Raw genomic sequence first — 18,674 nt, forward strand, 5'->3', positions numbered from 1 at the left:
AGTGCACAATAACCGGCAGCACACTCTGGAAAAAAATATGTGAGGCAGAGTGAGTTGCTTTGACTGTTAATAAAGTTTCAGTTTAACCTGCCGTATAACATCTTTACAAGTGCGCATTAAGCATTAACCCGTATTAACCCCAACACTTTTACAGCGCTGACACTGTTCACTACCTTTCACTTTCAAACCAAATTAACATATTCTCCTCTACTTTTGGCAGATAAAAGAAATTCATGAATTTGTTTAATGTGTTTTTCAACTGCTTTCTGGCTTTAAGTACTTTAAGCAGCTAGGTTAATACATGTGCCACCTACAAAAACTCCCCATTGCAGAGATATTAAAGATGTTAATGCTGGTTACCTCCACTACTGATGAATTTATGAAACACTTAAATATCCACCTACCTGCCGCCTACTTGGGACTTGTATTGCTCATTTACAGCTAGTGTTTCAGTGTATTTTCCAAACTAAATCTGTATTTGTCTGGGTATCTTTTTCTTTCTACCCCACAGAGGGATTTCTCCCGTCGTGAGGACCTCCAGCAGTCAGATGTGGAGAGGTGGTTGGGTTTCATCACCTTCTTGTGTGAGGTGTTCGGCACCATGAGGAGCAGCTCAGGGGAGCCGTTCAGGGTGCTGGTGTGTCCCATCTACACCTGCCTACGAGAGGTCTGTATCCACATCTGTACTTTTTTTGATCAATAAGTATGTCAATAACCAATCAATCAGCCCCATTCGTTTGTTCACTAGTAAGAGGAAAGCGTCCAGCTGTGTCTGTATGTTTTGTTTGTTCAGATCGATACATACACCAAGCTGAGTTTCCTGTTTTTGGCCAGACCTAGTCTAGACTGGAGACACCACATTGGGGTTTGGTTAGTGGTGCAAAGAGTCAGGACACTATCAGTTCCAGGAAAATACGTGACCCCAGGTTCAGTTTCCATCAGCTGGTCATGCTCTCTCACACACACCATGGAAACCATACGGGGTAGCCACAGCAGACACACCACGATACAGAAGTGGTTAACAACAGATGGAATACTGAAAGGGGAAGCGAGGGGAGGCGGGGAGGGGGGAAGAGGAGGTGAGAGGAAGTAGAGGAGACTGTGGTCAGGTTGACAGTTGGTGCGGAAGTTTACTCATGGCATGACAGGTAGCAGAGAAAAGGAAAAGGGAGAGGGTGATGACAGTATCTGGGAGTGAAAATTATTTTTAATGCGTAGTTTGAGCGGTAGAGAAGAAAAATAATGGCAGGGCTGAGGCACGCGCCAGGTAGTTTTACAGCCCACGTCCACACCTCTGCCGGTCTGGCACTCAACATACACACCCCTCCGTCTCACTAACAAACACAATCGCACACAACTAATGCCATCCACACCCTGTCTGAGCGTATGCCCAGGGCATTATCTCAGCTTGTTAGAGGGCTCGGTGACATGACCAAGGGTGTGGAGTAACCAGTCAGAAATACACACCTCCATATTTCAGCATCAGCAGTGTCATGTTTAGCCTTATCATGCTTAAGGTCAGAACACACCTGTGAACAATGTCAAAATATTTGTGTAATATATATACGTGTGTGTGTGTGTGTTTTGTTGCGGGCTCATGTGCTTGTTCGACAGTTTCTATTTCCCAGAGCCATTGTTCCTGATTTTTATCCATCTGCTGTTTTGACTATCCTGCTGTAACATGTAGTTGTCAGACTCCAGCTACAAGCTATGTGCCACAGTGTGTGCTCGCCTGTGAGTGTGTGTGTATTTGCACAGGCAAGCATATGCGCCTGTATGTGTGTGTTGGTACATTTTGCAGTGGCTGTCTTCTGTAGATATAGCCTGCAGAAGAGGCTTAGGTAACAAGTGAGGTGTGTTAAGATGTGTGTGTGAGTGTATGTGACAGCTGTACAGACAGAGCAAGTTAACGAGCAGTTGTCTTTTGATGGTGGAACATCTCATACAACCTAATAGTGTTTTTTAAATGCTACAATCCACATATAAATGCAGTAAGTTAGAAAACCTTTGACTAAGTCTGCATTGAAGGGCAGACAAGAGTTCAGTTTGGTGTCCATAAATCCAATATTCAAACTTGTTTAGCTCTGTTTTTCATCTCTATAAACTCCTGAGGAAAATATCTGGCTCTTCAGTTAGTACATGCTCCATATGTTCACTGGCTAGTTGCTAACTTGTTTCTTTTAACACCAATCTGCCAACTATGTCTAGAAATGATGCTGATAAGTGTGGGGAGACTGAACCAAAACAATGAGCTGAAACATGCAAAAATAGTCAGAAAGGGGAACTGCAGAGTGGGGTGATAATTTTCTGTAGGTTCACCATGACAAGCAAGTCCTTTCACACTACACACAGTAACTTGATCCATAATTTACATAAAAATTTTGACCAGACATAAATATTTCTGCGAATCAGATCACCATCTTTTTGTTCAGGGTAGCTTCACTATGCACAGTTTGTGAGGTAAAAGCTTTCCTTTCATCTGCTTGTTTATTTGACTTGCTTCTGTTTCAGCATGTTGCTGTGGTTACATAGGTTGTTAAGAAACTTTGTGGTGAGTGCATATATTTAGAACAGTGATTGAGCCAAACAACATGTGCGTTAAACAGTTGAAATGCACCGTCTGGCCAGTCCAAAGTTAATTTCTTCCCAGACTACAGTTTAAAAATATGTTAAAAAAAAAAAAAAAAACACACAGCCTGTGCTAAGCTGCATAGATTTCATTTAAAAATGAAAAAAATGATTATTATTAAAGTGCATTAAATATCTTACCTTTAAAAAATAACAAAAACAAACATGTCTTTCTTAAGGACAAACAATGGAATATTCCTAGAAAATCAGGGAGCAGGTACCAGGTCACTTATTAACCATCTATAACATAAGACCATCTTTTACTGAAGCAAATGTGGCCCAGAGAGGACTTCATCAGGATATTGGTTTGCAGTTGCACACTGCAGAAAGCATGCACTTACACTGTGTCTGGTGGTGACATCAGAAGCTATTTATATTGTGCCTGGTATCCCTGCTTGAAAGACAGTATGTGCCCTCACAGTTCAAGGCAGTCAACTCAGAATACTTAATAAGACAATGGTTATGTACATGTATGTCTGCTTCAAAAATCTTGAGCTGTAAGTGTCTTATATTGTACTTTTTGTTTTGTTTAAAGGCCTTTTTTTAAGCGGTTACAGAAGTACAGCACTGATGCAGCACAAGTAGAGTAACTGCACGTAAAGTAACTAAAGGAAGTGCTGGTCCTGACGTTAGACCTGCTGTTGCTATGCAACTATATGAAACTCTGTTAAAGTTGAAGCAGTCATAATCTTGATGAAACATGTTTTTCTCTTGGACATCCCGTATTTTTTTAGTCAGCAGTCTGATGACAGGTGTCAACATATAAAACATAGATGCGTTTGAGTAATGAAGCCAAACTGACAGACGGATAAAGCCTCAGCTCGAAAATCTCAATGAATAAGGACGTTTTTCTAGTTGACTTCACTGAGTCACTCGAGGTGTTCTTGTCATGTTGGGTGCATTTTCTCCCAGCTGTCCTAGTTTTTGTTGCTTTTTATGTTCCCCATCAAATGTCTTTTGAATGAAAATACTGTAAATGGAAATCACACAGATTCCCGAGGTTTCCCGGTGCGGCGAGCTTTGTTTCTTGATGATGTAACTAACCAGAGATCTAGCTGACTGTTTTCAGTCTCGCAGAAACTGTCTTTTTTTCCTGCAGATGTTCCTTTTCTAGTTAGAAAACGAAAGTAATGTGGCGCGATGGGATGTATGTTATGGAGTAGGAACGATAGAGGAGAGCTATCGCATTGGAGAACAGTCAGAGAGGGGGGAAAAAAACAGCCGTTGAAATGGATAGGAGAACTGATGATAGATAAGTATAGATTAGACCATTTTAAACGTATTGAGCAAAACTTCACCCTTGGCTCCCAAGAGAGCTCATTATGAGCTAATCCTACTTGTCACACATCTCTCCTGCTCTGGGAACGATGAGACTTGAGTTCCCACATCAAACAGCCACTCTGTCACCACACCCGTCTAAGCATACTGAGGGGCTGACGTCTGCGCAACTGCTGGGCCTGAATGATAGGTGGAATACCATTAAGCTTACAGTGTGGAAATAAGAGGCCAGCTCATATTGAATGAGGGGTCTTTGCATCAGATGGTGGTGATTTCACTTTCAGTTATAAGGATTCAGGCATCGTTTCCATGACAGTGTTTTCCTCAGAGCTGTTTCTTCAAGTACCAATTTAAGCATAGTTTAGCCTGCGTATGGAGCGATACCACAGATGTTAAAATTAAACAGACTGCCTGGGTTATTTGACTTGTATCCAAATGCTGTCATGACATTATTGTCATTTGACCCATTATTAAAAATATAAATATCAGTTATATACAGTGTAAGTCACACTACAGTCACAGACCCTGCTTCTAAACACACAGGTTTCCTTTGTATTCATTGCACGATTTCACTTACTGTTTCAATAACTATGTGTTGTACCCTGCATTTATACCTTATTGTGCAGCAGGTCTACTCTTCCAAGGCTTAATTAGACATTACTCCAGCAAAACAACCTCCCCCTTCCTCCCTGTTACTTCCTTCCCTCCTTCAGGTTAATCAAAGTACCACTTGTGAGAAGTAAAACGGCCTTTGAGCTGGAAAAGGATTGTTTAATCTGTAATCTGACAGTAAATGCCCATAGATTAACATAGCAGGCTCTGTCTCTATTGCTCTACCTCCCTTTGTTGCCATCCCTCCCTACATTGTTTGAAAGTGGCAGTTGTATGCCCATCTGTGCATGGGGCCAGCATGGGGAGGGGGGAGAGCCAGCTAACATGTTTACCAGTTCCACTGTTTGTTTTTGGCTACAGTGTGTGTGTACATTATGTGCGTGCGTTCAAGTGTGTGTATATGTGGATATACAGTGTGCGTAAAGCAAGTCTTGATGTGTGATGATCAGCTAGCTTGGCAGGATGAAAGCATGGTCTGTTGTCTTCCAAGATTTAAAATGTTAATGTAGAAAATATTTACTATCAGGATTAGGTCTTTTTCTTTTTTTTTCTCTCTTCTCTTGTGAACTGATTAACACACACAAACACTTGCATTTGCCTAATCTCCCCATGTGGCCTATATCCAAACATACACATATTTATACATCTGCTAGCCTTGTTGGATGTTGCTCACTCTGCTGGACTTACTGTTGTGACTGCATTTGTTTTTTTCTTTCTTAATTCATTGTATTTTGTGCAGCTCTTTGCTTTACAGTATACTCACATAGTGTCTGTTCTTGTCCATTGTAGCTGTTAGAGTCCACAGACGTTAAGGAAGATGCAGTCCTCTGCTGCTCCATGGAGGTATGTACTCCCCCCACCTACACACACACACACACACACACACACAAACCTTAAAACCTTTTCTTCTTTCTAAATCTTAACCCTCAAACAGGCCTTTGAAGGTCTATCACAATGTGACGAGCAACTAAAATGTCCTTACTTTCAAGGTCTACAACTTAAATTGGTCCTATAGACACACAAATGCAGAATACTTGTGTCTTATGGGAGGCTTCTTGAGCCAGGCTACAAAATTAAATGCAGTAAAACATCGGAACAAATGGATGTAGTTCAACAAATACAAAAAACACACCTATTAAAACTAATTTCAATGCAGAGTTGTAATCTCCACAGTACTGTAGAAACACACAGTCCAGTCCATAAGTATTTAAACAGTTACATATTTTTTGTTCTCCAGACTCTGTTTAATGGATACTACTAAATCTCATCCTTAATTTGAGTAGGTTTTTTTTTAAAAAAAAAACTGTTGTGAGAGATAATAGTGATCTGGACTGCATCTTTGATATCCTAAAGCAGTTTGGGTTATGAATAATAAAGTAATGCAGGTGAATTTAAGTAGAAGTATACATAAAACTGAACTTGGGTCATTGTATAAGTGCCGAACACATTGTAATAGAACAGAAAGAGCAAAGACAGGTGAGCTCTGGTTAGCAAACTGCTCCCAGATGTTCGCAAACACAACCACAACCTTTGCAGCCTTGATTATTTACTGGCAGGCCCTCGCATGCACACACGCACACACACACACACACGGCTCTATGGCCAGAGGGTGTGTGAACCTCTGCTGTCCGACTGTGTCCACAGTAACAAGGTGCCAGACGCTGTGTCTTGCTCTCAGTAAGGGATGTACGCACTTTCTCTGACCTCCTGCCTCTTCTTTTCCTCCCTCCCTCCCTTCTCTCTCCTCCCTTCTCTCTCTTCCAGTTGCAAAGCGCTGGGCGTCTCCTGGAGGAGCAGCTCCCCGAGATGATGACGGAGCTCCTAGCGGCCGTCAGGGACAAGATGCTCTGTCCAGCCGAATCGCAGCTGACCCGCTCTCTCCTCATGGAGGTCATCGAGCTGCATGCACACCGCTGGAGCCCCCTGGAGGCTCTCACCACCCAGTACTACAACCGTACCATCCAAAAGCTCACCACCACTGCCTAGGTGCCAGCTCCCACCAAGAGGAGAGGAGACATTTTCCAGTTGCGCAACAATCCGCTCTTTTACCACAAAACAGGAAGTTAATAACGACGTCACCCTCTTGCCGAAATTAATCAACGCTTCACATTAAAGATACGTTCTGTTATATTCACGTGGTTATTGAACGCAACTGTGCAATTCAATAACTTCTCCAAGATAGGTGACCACTGCCACAAACAAACCACACACCAGCCACCAGACAGGTAGCCCTCCGCTATCCAGGCAACACTGCTGCTACTGTGGCGTTCAAACAACAGATCAGAGAAAATACTGGTGAATAGATGGCCAGTAGGGGCGTGCTTAACCACACAGTGTGGGAGCTCACCTGGTTGTAGCTGCTGGGGGGTAAAGGAGAGAACAGACGAGAGAGGGGTCACACGGGAGAGGAGGAGAGGGCAGCAGCCTGTCCGTAGGGAATAGAGAGGTCTGTACCCAAAGATGAATTGGGGGGAGGAGGGGGTTGGTCGGGGTAGTCCGTGTCAGTCTCTTCATTGTGTTCATTTGCCCTGCCACCCTCCCCTTCTCTCTGTCTTTCTCCTCCCCCCACCTCTGTCTCTCCGTCAGCCCCTGGGGTCTGTGTGGCTGATAAAAGAGAGGAGGAGGAGGGGGGAGGCGGCAGCGGGGAGTAGACACAGTGCTGTCTGTCTGGGCCGTCTGCCCCGCCGGGCAAGGGGACCAGGTCAAAGGGCCCCCTCAGAGTGGAGCTCCCCAGCTCCCACAGCTCCCTCCCTGCCTTTGTCTCCCCCAGCTCTGCCAGCTCCCCCAGCGCCGCAACCCCCAGCAGGAAGCCTTTTTGTGGGGATGAGACAGCGGGCCTGCTGGGCTGGGCTGGGTTGAGGATAAGGATCAGGCTGGCTAGAGTAGGGTGGCAGATGGCTGCTTGAGCCCCTGTGAGACGACACACTCCTAACACACCCCTCTGGCACCCCGGCTCTCTGCTCCCTGAGCTCGGGTCGGTGTTACCGATAGAGGCAGCAGAAGTGTTTTGCTGGGGGAGGTGGGTCAGCATTAGAAAAGCATTAAAACAGACACTGCTGTCTGATAATTCTTTTGTTTTTGTCCTACAGGGGAATGTCTCTTCTCCTCCATTAAGCCGTGCATGTCCATGCTTTGTTAACCACATCATTAATATTATTATTATATTATTTTTTAAATCATTTATTGTTTTTGTTATTGTTGTTTCATTTTGAAGTCTCGTTTTTATGATAAATCATATGTATGAGATATTATAGTGGTAGGCCTTATTGCACAGGTTTGATTTGTTTTGCACTGTTTTGAGGCAATTTGCTTTAAAAAAAATTCAAAATAAGCAAAAGTTTGAATTTGAATCAGTGCTTGTGGTATTATAATATGAAAAATCTCTTGGTTGAGCGTAGTGAGGGATTTTAGGATGTTTTAATGGACTAGTGGCCTTGTCAATTATCCATTTTTATAGGAGCTCTCTTGTTTAGGGGGCCTACAGAGCCTGTGGCAGCAGGGAGCATGCTGAGGACTAAACTGTTGGGACTTATACACATTGTTCTGTTGCTCAAGAGAAAAACACATTTGAAGAGGAAAAAAAAAAGGTGACATAATTACAAAAAAAGAGCATGGCACACAGAGAAACAGTTTTCTCTTATTCAAGCCATTCTTTGCAGTGGACATTTTGCAAGTGTTTAATATCGACTGTATTTGATCTTGCTTTGTTTTTGAGGAAAATGACAACTATTAACCTGTGTATTTGAAGATGACAATGATGAAAACACAGAAAATCTTAATGTATGACCTCATTAGCTTCTCATATTGTGACCCTTATTCCAGCTAACGTGTGTACTATGATATTGACGTACCAAGCCAATCATATACCATTTGTAAATGGGCTCTATATATAATCTGCATACAGTATATTTACAAGTATTTAAAAACATTGAAATAGAGGGGAATAGTGCAACAGAGATGTTACACGTAGGAAGACTGTGGCTGTTTGGCTAGAGCTTGGCCTTCCCATGCTTTTCTATCAGGCACTAATTCATTGCTTGGGAGTAGTCACACACACACACAAACATGCATACATGTACTTAGTTTCCCATTGAATCTCTGTGGGCAGTTGTAAGTGTTTTTTATATTATTTTTTCTGTCTTGCATCAAGAATTAAGATCCTGTGTGGTAGAAACACACCCCAGAAGAGTAGTTAGAAGAAAAGGGTGATTTAAAGAAGTTTTTGGAGGTGCAGCCTACTTATCTGTAAGTGTGTGTCTGCTTAAGAAGTGGTTTGTTTTACTGTTTTTGTTTTGTTTTTGTTTTGTTTTTTTTGTCTTTTGTTGTCTTTATTTTATTTCTAGGTTTCTATTTAAATTATATTTAGCTCATTTATATATAATTTTCCCCTTCTGGTGGGTTTTCAGGACATCTGAAACTGTTGTGATACCTAGCTTGCTGGCAAGTGTGTAAGTGTGGTATTACCATGTTTTAGTTTGTGAAAAGAAGAAGAAGGAAAAGAAGAAGAAAAAAAACCCATCGGTCAGTTTCCATTATGCAAAGAGCAGCTCGCTCTCATAGCAGATGGGTGCAGGTGGGAATCGCCCCCCACCTACCCACCCTCCCTCTCATCTGTGGCGCTGGAGCCTCCGCCCCCCTCCCGCCCACCCCGCGTGCCCTTAGACCCCTCTGCTTGGGTCACATGACTCACTCGACGATTGAATGAGACGCACCTTCATTTGCATATTCTCATGAATATTGGGAAAAAAAAGAAAAAGAAAACGAGGCTCCAGTCGGCGCACAGACAAGCTGTAGATTGGCAATAGTGGGTCATCTGTGAGCGCTTGTTTGTTTTGTTTTTCTAAGCAACTGAAAAATAAACTAACAGGAAGAAAAAAAAAATGATGTTACGGAAAACAAAAACTGGTGTGTTTTCTGTCTGCTCACTTATCAGCACAGTCACATGGGAGTCAATGTGGTATCATGAAGATATTCCAACATCACAAAAGGAACACAATGACGCACGCACTGTTTCCTCTGCCATTACCAGACAGACTGCATAACTAATCTTGGCACCACAGTAGGTCATTATACTATCAATTCATACATGTGCACACTGCAACTCCTCATTTACATGCCTTTGCCTTTACATCGTCACACATTAAACAGACCACACTTCAGAATTCGAACAGCAGCGTGTGTGTACGTGTGCGAGTGCCACACTACGTCCTTGGCCACTGATTTGCCTTTGTTTAGCCCTGACACATGCCTGTGGCTCCACGATTGTGGGCATCCCGACGGGAGCTCTCAGCGCTGGGGTTGCCTCCCCACGAAGGACCCCATCCCTAGAACCTATAGGACGTCCTTCAGCACTCGTCCACATCAATCAACATAATCCCATGTGTCTGAATATTCAAATGCATTTGACAGAGTGAAACACTTTAAATTTGCCATCAACACTGCGAGAAGCTTTGTTTTCTTATTCTCTGTTGTACCCTTGACAGAGATGGATTTATGACTACGGTTTTCGTTTAATTTAGAATCACAACACGTGTAAGCTCCTCTTTTTTAACACAATACAAACAGGGACAATGGGGAGGATATTACACAGTAATAGACCAACTCATGCAACAAAAGCAGCGTAAAATGAAAATGTATTCAGCTTCTGTAGTGGAAGAAGGAAGAGTAAGTGGGAAGAGATGGTGACAGACGAAGTGAAATAAATGTAGGAGGAGATGAAGTGAGAAAACGTATAGATATATATAGATACGACTGAATCTTGGGACAGTATGGGGGAGCCTATTGAGGAATAAATGGCAAAGAAAGACAGAGCTGGCCCTGGCTGACAATTAGCATCACGGTTAATTTAGTTCTGTGCAGTGAAAACAGACAGTTGAACAGGCATGTTAGCCCTGAGGGGATAAGATCTTGTTGGTTGGCTATGCCGTTGGAGCCTGTACTGGTAAGATACAGTAGCTGTGTCTCTAATTTTTGAATCAGATCATATTACAAGAAGATGGTGTCATCTATCTGTAAACGCAGTGACATATAGGCCGTAAAATTAAAAGACTGGAAGAAGAGACCTTAATCTGATGAGTGAAAGAAAGAACTGTAGGCTATATGGATTGAAATAGCCTGTTTGTTTTCACTGTTCAATCAAAATCTTTGCAAAAGTTGCAAAACATATGGACTGGGACTAAAATGATTAATTAAAAGAAAATTATACAGCAACTATTTTGATACCTGATTAATCATTCTAAGCAAAAATGCCAAATATTTACTGGTTCCCTGTTTCTCAAATATGAACAATAAATTAAAACTAAGTAAGAGTACCTCCTGTTTTTGGTCCCTATTCTGTATTCCCAAAGTTTTCTTTAAACAGTATCCTTAACATTACGTAACACAGAAACACGGGACTCTCCTGACGAATGTAACAATCCTATAGATATGTATTATAGCCCCCAGGTTGAATTATTTCAACTAACTTTCTGAGAGTCAGTTTGGCATGGCAGACAGCTGAAAATACTACAACACCCACAAGCCTCAGAGATAGACGCTGAATTAGTCCAAAATTGAGCCAGAATCTGAAAGTGAATTGATTTAAGCTGCAGATTTTTTGAATACTGTAATCTTTAGCCTCAGCTGGTTATTAGGGAGTACGTGACATTATTTTTTGTTTGGTGACTGGATGTTTCTTGCCAAAATGCATCTTGGGAGAGTAAGGTTTATAGGTTTATACCTGACTTTTCAATCAAAGAACCAATATTTCTAAGCAAATCCTCGTAACATTTTGACATTTCATGGACTAAACAATCAATCAGCTGATTAATCACTTATGAAAACAACTGTTTGGAGTAAATACTTCAGGGTGCCATATCATGACCTGAGGTTTGCCTGCTTTCTCTGCTCACAGTGATGGATGAATGGATTTGTGTGTGTGCGCGCGCAGGGTGACTCACACTAGTACTGTCCATTGTTTGAGCCAGACAAAAGCGGGCTGCAGCTCAGCTGGCCTTGATGACGAACCAAAAACGAGGAGGGAGGACACACGCATTAAGATAACTGCTTACGCACTCAAACACACTCTCCCACAAACTTGAACAAACACAAGCACCGGCGGATCCTATGTTCAAGTATCTCCTCGTGGATGTGTCTCGTATTCTTTAGTTGTCTGATGGCTCACACTTTGTGTTTTTAGACCTTTATTTTTTGTGTGTGTGCCCTCTCGTCTGCACACTGTGCGTCTCTCTGTGTTTGATCAGCTTTCACCAGAGGAGAGTACTGCGGAATCTTTTCTGTTTGGTCCGAGGGGTACAGAGGCCAGATATTGTGTAAAACAAAGTGGAGTTAAAACACACAGAAGCATCCCCAGATGTTTTCCTACAGTACGCTTTGCTGTGGGAGAAATCAATAACTGTGGGCTATGAAGTGGTTTTAGCTCGCTCTCTTGACCTTTCCATCTCAGCAACAGCTACTGCACTGTATTTTATTCTACTACTAAAAAAAAAAAAAAGATTCTAACTCAACTATATTTGGATTTAGACATTTTAGTTAGCTGGAGTCATCTCTGCACTACATTTATTTATTAATCACATTTTTATTACCACTACTTCTTTGTGGCTACTTCCAAATTAAACCATTGTTTCCTTTGCACCTATATATCTTTATATTTTGCAATTTACAATAAACTGTACTGTATGGAATACTGCTAGTATTAGTAGTGTCAAGTACAACAGCCTAAATTATGACTATGACATCTGGAAAGGAAGGATAAATTATCTGGCAGAGAGTTTTTTAATAGTGTTAAAGTGTTGCTGCTGTTCACTTCATGTTGTTTTATTGCACCCATACTTGAATAATATTAAAGTTAAAAGACCTTCTTTTCTCACGAGACTGACAGGAGCAGGGTGTCACATGATGTGAGTACTCGTATGAAAAATTGTCTGAAAAACAGTTTGCTGCAGCTCAATAAAACAGCAGAATATAAAGCAATGGTACAAAGCTTAATGTCTGGCGCAACCTACAAGCTCATACTCTCTCTAACACACACACACACACACTTTCTGTTTTTTTTCTTTTTAACATAAAAATGGGTTTTTCGAGGAAAAGTAAAACGTGATCTCAACCAGAGCGGAAACTGGAAAGCTGTATTCCTGCTTCCTGGACTGGCAGTGGAGGAAATGATGTCATGACCTGCTGATTTCCTGAATGAACTGTTTGAGTGGCTCTTTTCATAGAGGACCTACTGACTCAGTAAATCAACCAATTATTAGCTTCTATGTCTGTGAATGGCCCATTAATTCACATGGACCATCACACATCTATTTAGTCTACAAAGGATTAATAAGTAAATTCAAACACCGCTCAGTCTGCAGCTCCGTTCAACAATATCATAAACTAACATGACAATTGGCAAGTAGCTTAAATGACAAAAGAATCAAGGATCCACACAAACACATTTATCAGAAACAATATTGCTGAGATATCAGAACAATGCAGACTAGAAGAAGAATCTAGATGGATATCACTGTACATATAAGGTATGTACTACACTGCAATGTACCAGGGGTCCACAGCCATGCTAGCAGCTCTCTGAGGCTACAGATAGGTACAGTGACCCTTTGAGCTAAATGCTAAAGTCATCATACTGACATGCTCACAACGAGACACGTGTGTAATGTTAGGGTGTTAGGGTGTTAACATGGTCTAAGCTTAGCATGTTAATGTGCTAACATTTGCTAATTTTACTTCTTTAATTCTTCTTGATCTCAGCTATGCTTTTGACACTGATCATTCTATTTTATTGATGGCCTTGAAAAGTGGGTTGGCATCAGTGATAACTGCCCCAGACTGGTTTCAATCCTATGATTATATAACAGACAAAATTATGTCAATGTTTGTCAAACTTTCAGAATTTGTCTGAAATAAAATGCTGGATTGTGCCCAAAACTTTCTCCAGCTAAATTAAGAAAAGAAAAAAGAAAATTAGAAATCATTATTTTTGGTCCTCCAAAGTCTTTGAAGACTTGGTCTGTGTGCCAAGATGCACAAAAACATCTTGTCTTAAGCAAATAAATCAAAGTATTAAACAAATTAAAAATCTGACTAGATAAAAAATCCAGGAAACACCAAAGTTATTAATTTACCCTGAGGAGGGGCATGAATTTATCCAACAAATTTCATTATAGTTCATTCAATAGTTATCAAGATGTTTCACTAAAAAACAAAAATGTCAATCTCACTCCATCCTCTGGGGACCATGAATGTCTGTACAACATTTCATGGCACTCCATCCAAAAACTGCTCGATAAGAGAGACCAAGTGGCTCAAGAATGTGTTGCTGGTAAATGCTCAACAATAATGAATATGAGTGAAGCACCAGCCATTTCAGTTCAGTAAATACATGACGACAAAATGTCTACAACAGTTTTTGCCGCAGAAATGTGAATTGCTCTCTCTCATGCATGCCAGTGACAGCTCTTAAAACAGCTCACTTTTAGGTGAGGAAGCATGACGTCTTTGTTGTTCAGGAGCATATGTGCCCTTGCAGTGGCCTGGCTGAGAGGTGTGCTGCAGTCGGCTATTCTCACTTTGTTGCTGCCAGCAGCAACACACATAATGCCAATGTCAACAGACGGACCTTCACATAGGGAGAAGAGAGGAGAAGAGGTAGTGGGGGAGATACTGAAACATTAAATATGAGAAGATTCCAGCACCGAAACTGGACAGAAAGGAAATCAGGAGTTTATGTACAGAAAGAAATAAATGAGGAGGAACTATTAGATCATTCATTCTTTTACTGCCTTTATCATCTCTCTTACAAGGTTCATCTGAGCTAAATGCTGTAATTTATGAGGAATGGCATGTATGTGTATGTGTGTGTGTGTGTGTGTGTGTGTGTGTGTGTGTGTGTGTGTGTGTGTGTGTGTGTGTGTGTCTGTCATTTCCTAGCCTGACCAGACCAGCCACCCAGAAGTGTGTCTTTCTTTGTGGCTGACAAGCCGGCGTGAGCAAAGCTTCCGCTGTGAGCTGCACTCGGTGACCGGTCACTCAAGCAGAAATCAACACACAAACACACACACACACACACACACACACCATAATTAGAGATGGGAAAGGGACATGAGTAGCGTCAGCAGAGCCTCTGCTGCTCACTGGAGCAGAAGTGAACACACACATACTGTAGACACACACACACACACACACACTGCAGCCGTTGGAGGTCGATGGAAGTGTCCGCAGACAAGCAGTGGGAAGTAACACCTGATGTCTTTGTTGCCAGGCTCCCGCCTAGCGACTGTCATTGGGGCAACCTGCTGCGACAAGCACGACCCTGTTGCTAAGCAACCTGAACTTCTGTGACAGATAGTCGGAAAGTTATGTGATGAGAGCGAAACTGAAGGATAGAAAAAGAGAGAAGAGGCAAAAAAAAGGGATAGAAACACTTAGAAGTACATGAGAGTCTGTGGACAGCTCATCAAACAAAGCACTGAAGCACAATGACGGCAACAACTGACATTTCAGCCGGAGCGTGACTTCATCAAAACCACTGCATCCGTCTGCCTTCTCCTACTTTTACAGACCCACTCCCCTAGCGTGCCAGCGGCTCTTTGATTTGTGAGGTGGCATGCTGTGCGAGGCGTGTTCTTGGTATACTGTGTGTGTAAACACACACATGAAAGAGTGGATCACATGGACTCCTGTACAAGGCACTGCTTTGTCTGTGGATGTACAGACTCTCCCTCAGCCTCTGCTGCCACTGACTGCACACAGAAACACGCACTGAACACATTCCCAAGGCACAAACACATAAGCTCAATAGACTTCATCTACACAACTTGCTTCTTCAATCAACCACATGTGCATGGTGTGTTGAGTGTTTCTGTGCCTCCCTGTTAATCCAGGTTTCCCCACAGCACCCAACAGGCTACAGAACAACTTGCACAGCAACTGTCCAAAAATGCTGTGCTTAAAAGTCTTAACATTTATTTTAAGACTGCAACTTAAGATTTAGTGTAGTTCCTTCATTCATCTGTTAAGTTTGTTGCTTAACTCATTATTTTATTTATTGACAAATGACAAAAAATATGAGAAATATGTGTCACACGTTACTGAAGCCAGAGTAACATCTTCATTTTTTGTGAATATGTTTTACTTGAAAAATGACTACTATGATTAACTGCTTATCAGAAATCATCATTAATTTAGCGAATGACTGATCAATTTATCAATAAATAATTTCAACAGAACTTTATTCCATACATGTGTAAATTACTGTTTTTGTTTTGTGCAGCCGAGACGTTCTTAATGGCTTCAGATTTCCAGCTTCAGTTTATCAGCTCCATCATAGTCAGCTGCAAACTGCTCTGCTGGCAACGTCATCTATAAAGACAGATCTATAAAGACAGATGCACCATTCTGTCATCATCAAACCTCTCCAGACCTGTGCTTTGTTTTGCTTCTCTGTTACACAAATGGGTGCTGTTCATCCTCAATGCATCCTTGTGTGAGTATGAATGCAAAATGGCTCACACGATCAGCTCTCCCTACTTGTGCAGCACCTCCCATAGCTCGCCTCACGAGTATATTCAAAAGCCTTCTCCAAATACACATGTAGGCAGATTAAGCCTTTAGACCATTAGCTATTTCCTGAAAAAGCATAGTTGATTTGATTCCTCCAGAGCTGGAAACACCTCTTATCAGTCCACCTCTCTCAGCCAACCCAAATACACTGGTCACAGAATCCAGCCAGCTTAATAGGGCCGTGTCAATCACGACAAATTATCTAGGGGAATCACGGTCAAGTTTTTTTGGTCCTGATCCCGTTCAGAGTCCTTTAATATTGGCTATCTGCCAGTCAGTACCTGCATTCACTTTTCATGCCAAGCTGAGATAGTTTACTGTCAAGCCAATCTCTCTCAATACACAGAGCAGATAAAGCTATACTGAGGTTGGTCTTAGTCTCTTCTGAGGTAGAAAATGCTTTTCTTGCAAATCCGGGTGGATCTGAAGGAAGCTATTAGAGAAAATGATGTCTGGACCACTTTGCTCAGCCAGTTGTCATAGTGAGACAGATGCATTGTTTTTACTTTTACTTAAATAACACATTTTAAAAATAAATAAATATGGTTTAAGGAATAAGGCGTAGTTTAACATAAAAAAAAAGATTTGTCTCAGTTTGTACATTGTGAATCAGAATATGCTCTTGGCCTGAAGTCGCACTGATCATTTTACATGTAAATAAATCCAGAATCACAGTTTTACTTACACTAGTGGTAAGTGTGAAAAATAGTCACCGACATTACAGGAGATAAAACAAGTTAAAAAGTCAGTATAAGAGCGTAATAATGGATGAGGATGAGTCAGAAGGTTAGGCGGTGGCAATGCTACCTTACCTAAATATATCTGTTTGTGTCCAAACTCTATTAGTATTGGCACAGTGTGAATACTTGTGATGTGTGAGTCAGAGTGATTTTGGCTGGTGAGTGTCATACGCCCACAAGTTCCAGGCATCGCTGTAGGCTCTCCATCTAAATGATGCTGCGTTTCAGGGTGTATATATGTATATATACATATCTATATTTTAGAGAGAGTGATCAGCTAGTTAAAGTTGAATCATGGTAGCTGAACATCCTTTAAATCTATCCCCCTTTTCTGCTGTCTGTTGTGTCTTTATTTTGTTGGTAGCTATAGTGCATACACACATCCCACACAGCCACAGCCAAAACACACTGTGCCCCCATCCTGCCATTGTTTGATAGCTGTGCCTGAGTATTGGCAACCACTATCTGTAAGGATGCTATTTGCTTGTTTTTGTGTGTGCTTACTTAAATGTGACTTTGATTATCGTCCTACATACATCAATGCTAACAAGAGATTACAGTGAGTCTGTAGGTGGGTTTCCATCCACCTGTTTTTATTGCACATTTTCAATTTGCCTGTGAAAAAAAGACCTGAGTGGAAATGCCAAAAATTCAGAAAGAAATCTCAAAAAATCCCATATAAAGGTTTTCCGTCTGGTTGAGGTGGAAAAGTTGGTGTATCAGAAAAATCTAAATATGGCAAAGAGCACTGGAAACAGACTGTGAATAAATCATGGTGTACACAATGCATGTGACTTTAACATCCGCTGAAGTTTCTGGTGAAGACACAGATCTGTGTGGAGCCATGAGACTGTAACGATCTTCAAACTAACGCGTTTGGCATTTGGCATTATGGCATATATGGCATTATATATGGCATTTGTGAAAAAACACAAATGAAATTAAGCATAGCTAAGGCATTTCAGTTACCCAGCAATATATTGTCGATACATTTGTCAATACAACACTAAGGTTGTGGTGGTAAAGTCCTTTCATGTACTAAACTGATGGGCGGTTTTATTGTATAAACCAGAAAATGGTTCATCCATGCCCCTTCATGAAACCGGTGGCACTGGAAGCTTGGTAACTACTCATAGGGCTAGTTGAAGAGCTGCTGTTGTTGGTGAACTAACTACTAACATGCCAGCCAGCTGGGAACATGCAAGTGCTAGGAACCTGCACAGGATAGCCAATGCATCACACTTGTAATGCAGATAAACAGCTACTCATTGCCTTTCACCTCTATGAGCAATCCAGAGTCCTCAGTCGGCCTGGTTACTGTGTTCGGACTGTGGGAGGAAACTCAGACTGACCTTTCAACCCAGTTTTCTCTTTCAAGATTTGATTGATTTATACCATCAGCCTGAGACTTTGTAAAACATCATAGTAATATCCAGCAGCAGAGAGACTGTTAATGAGTGTGCTGTGGCTCAAGGCCAACAGAAAGAGAACAGGCAGCATAATTACACTGAGCTGAGATCTCAGTTAATTCATCTAATTAAGAGCAGTTGCTAGCATATCAGTTCACCACAACATTTCTGGTTTACTTGTACTGGCTGAGCTTTGAAGTATGCTGACAAAAGAACAGTAAAAAGTGAATTAATAAACACAAAACAATTGGCCAGTGTGTGAATTATTCAACGTCTTCATTATTTCTGTCTGTTTCTACTCCAGCAGGTTAATTGCTCTGAAGTCTTTTATCTTACAGCAGATCCAACAGTGAAAGAGTTGTTTTCCTCTTGTTTTTTTCCCCCTTCATCTTCTCCCCACCTCCTCTTTCTCCTGTTTCTTTTTTTTGTACATAACAATGACATG

The 18,674-nt window shown here is 41.5% G+C and overlaps 1 protein-coding gene across 1 annotated transcript in view; it reads left to right on the forward strand.

The window, feature by feature from the left end:
- Positions 1 to 6,646, forward strand: part of ctif (CBP80/20-dependent translation initiation factor) — a 49,358-nt gene extending 42,712 nt beyond the window's left edge. Inside the window, 3 exon segments of the mRNA XM_051072930.1 lie at positions 512 to 667; positions 5,308 to 5,361; positions 6,283 to 6,646. Coding sequence (XP_050928887.1) covers positions 512 to 667; positions 5,308 to 5,361; positions 6,283 to 6,504 — 432 coding nt within the window. The 3' untranslated portion in view covers positions 6,505 to 6,646.
- Positions 6,647 to 18,674: the final 12,028 nt, after the last annotated feature.

Source organism: Lates calcarifer, linkage group LG9 (genome assembly GCF_001640805.2).
Source record: "Lates calcarifer isolate ASB-BC8 linkage group LG9, TLL_Latcal_v3, whole genome shotgun sequence".
Lineage (NCBI taxonomy): Eukaryota > Metazoa > Chordata > Actinopteri > Centropomidae > Lates > Lates calcarifer.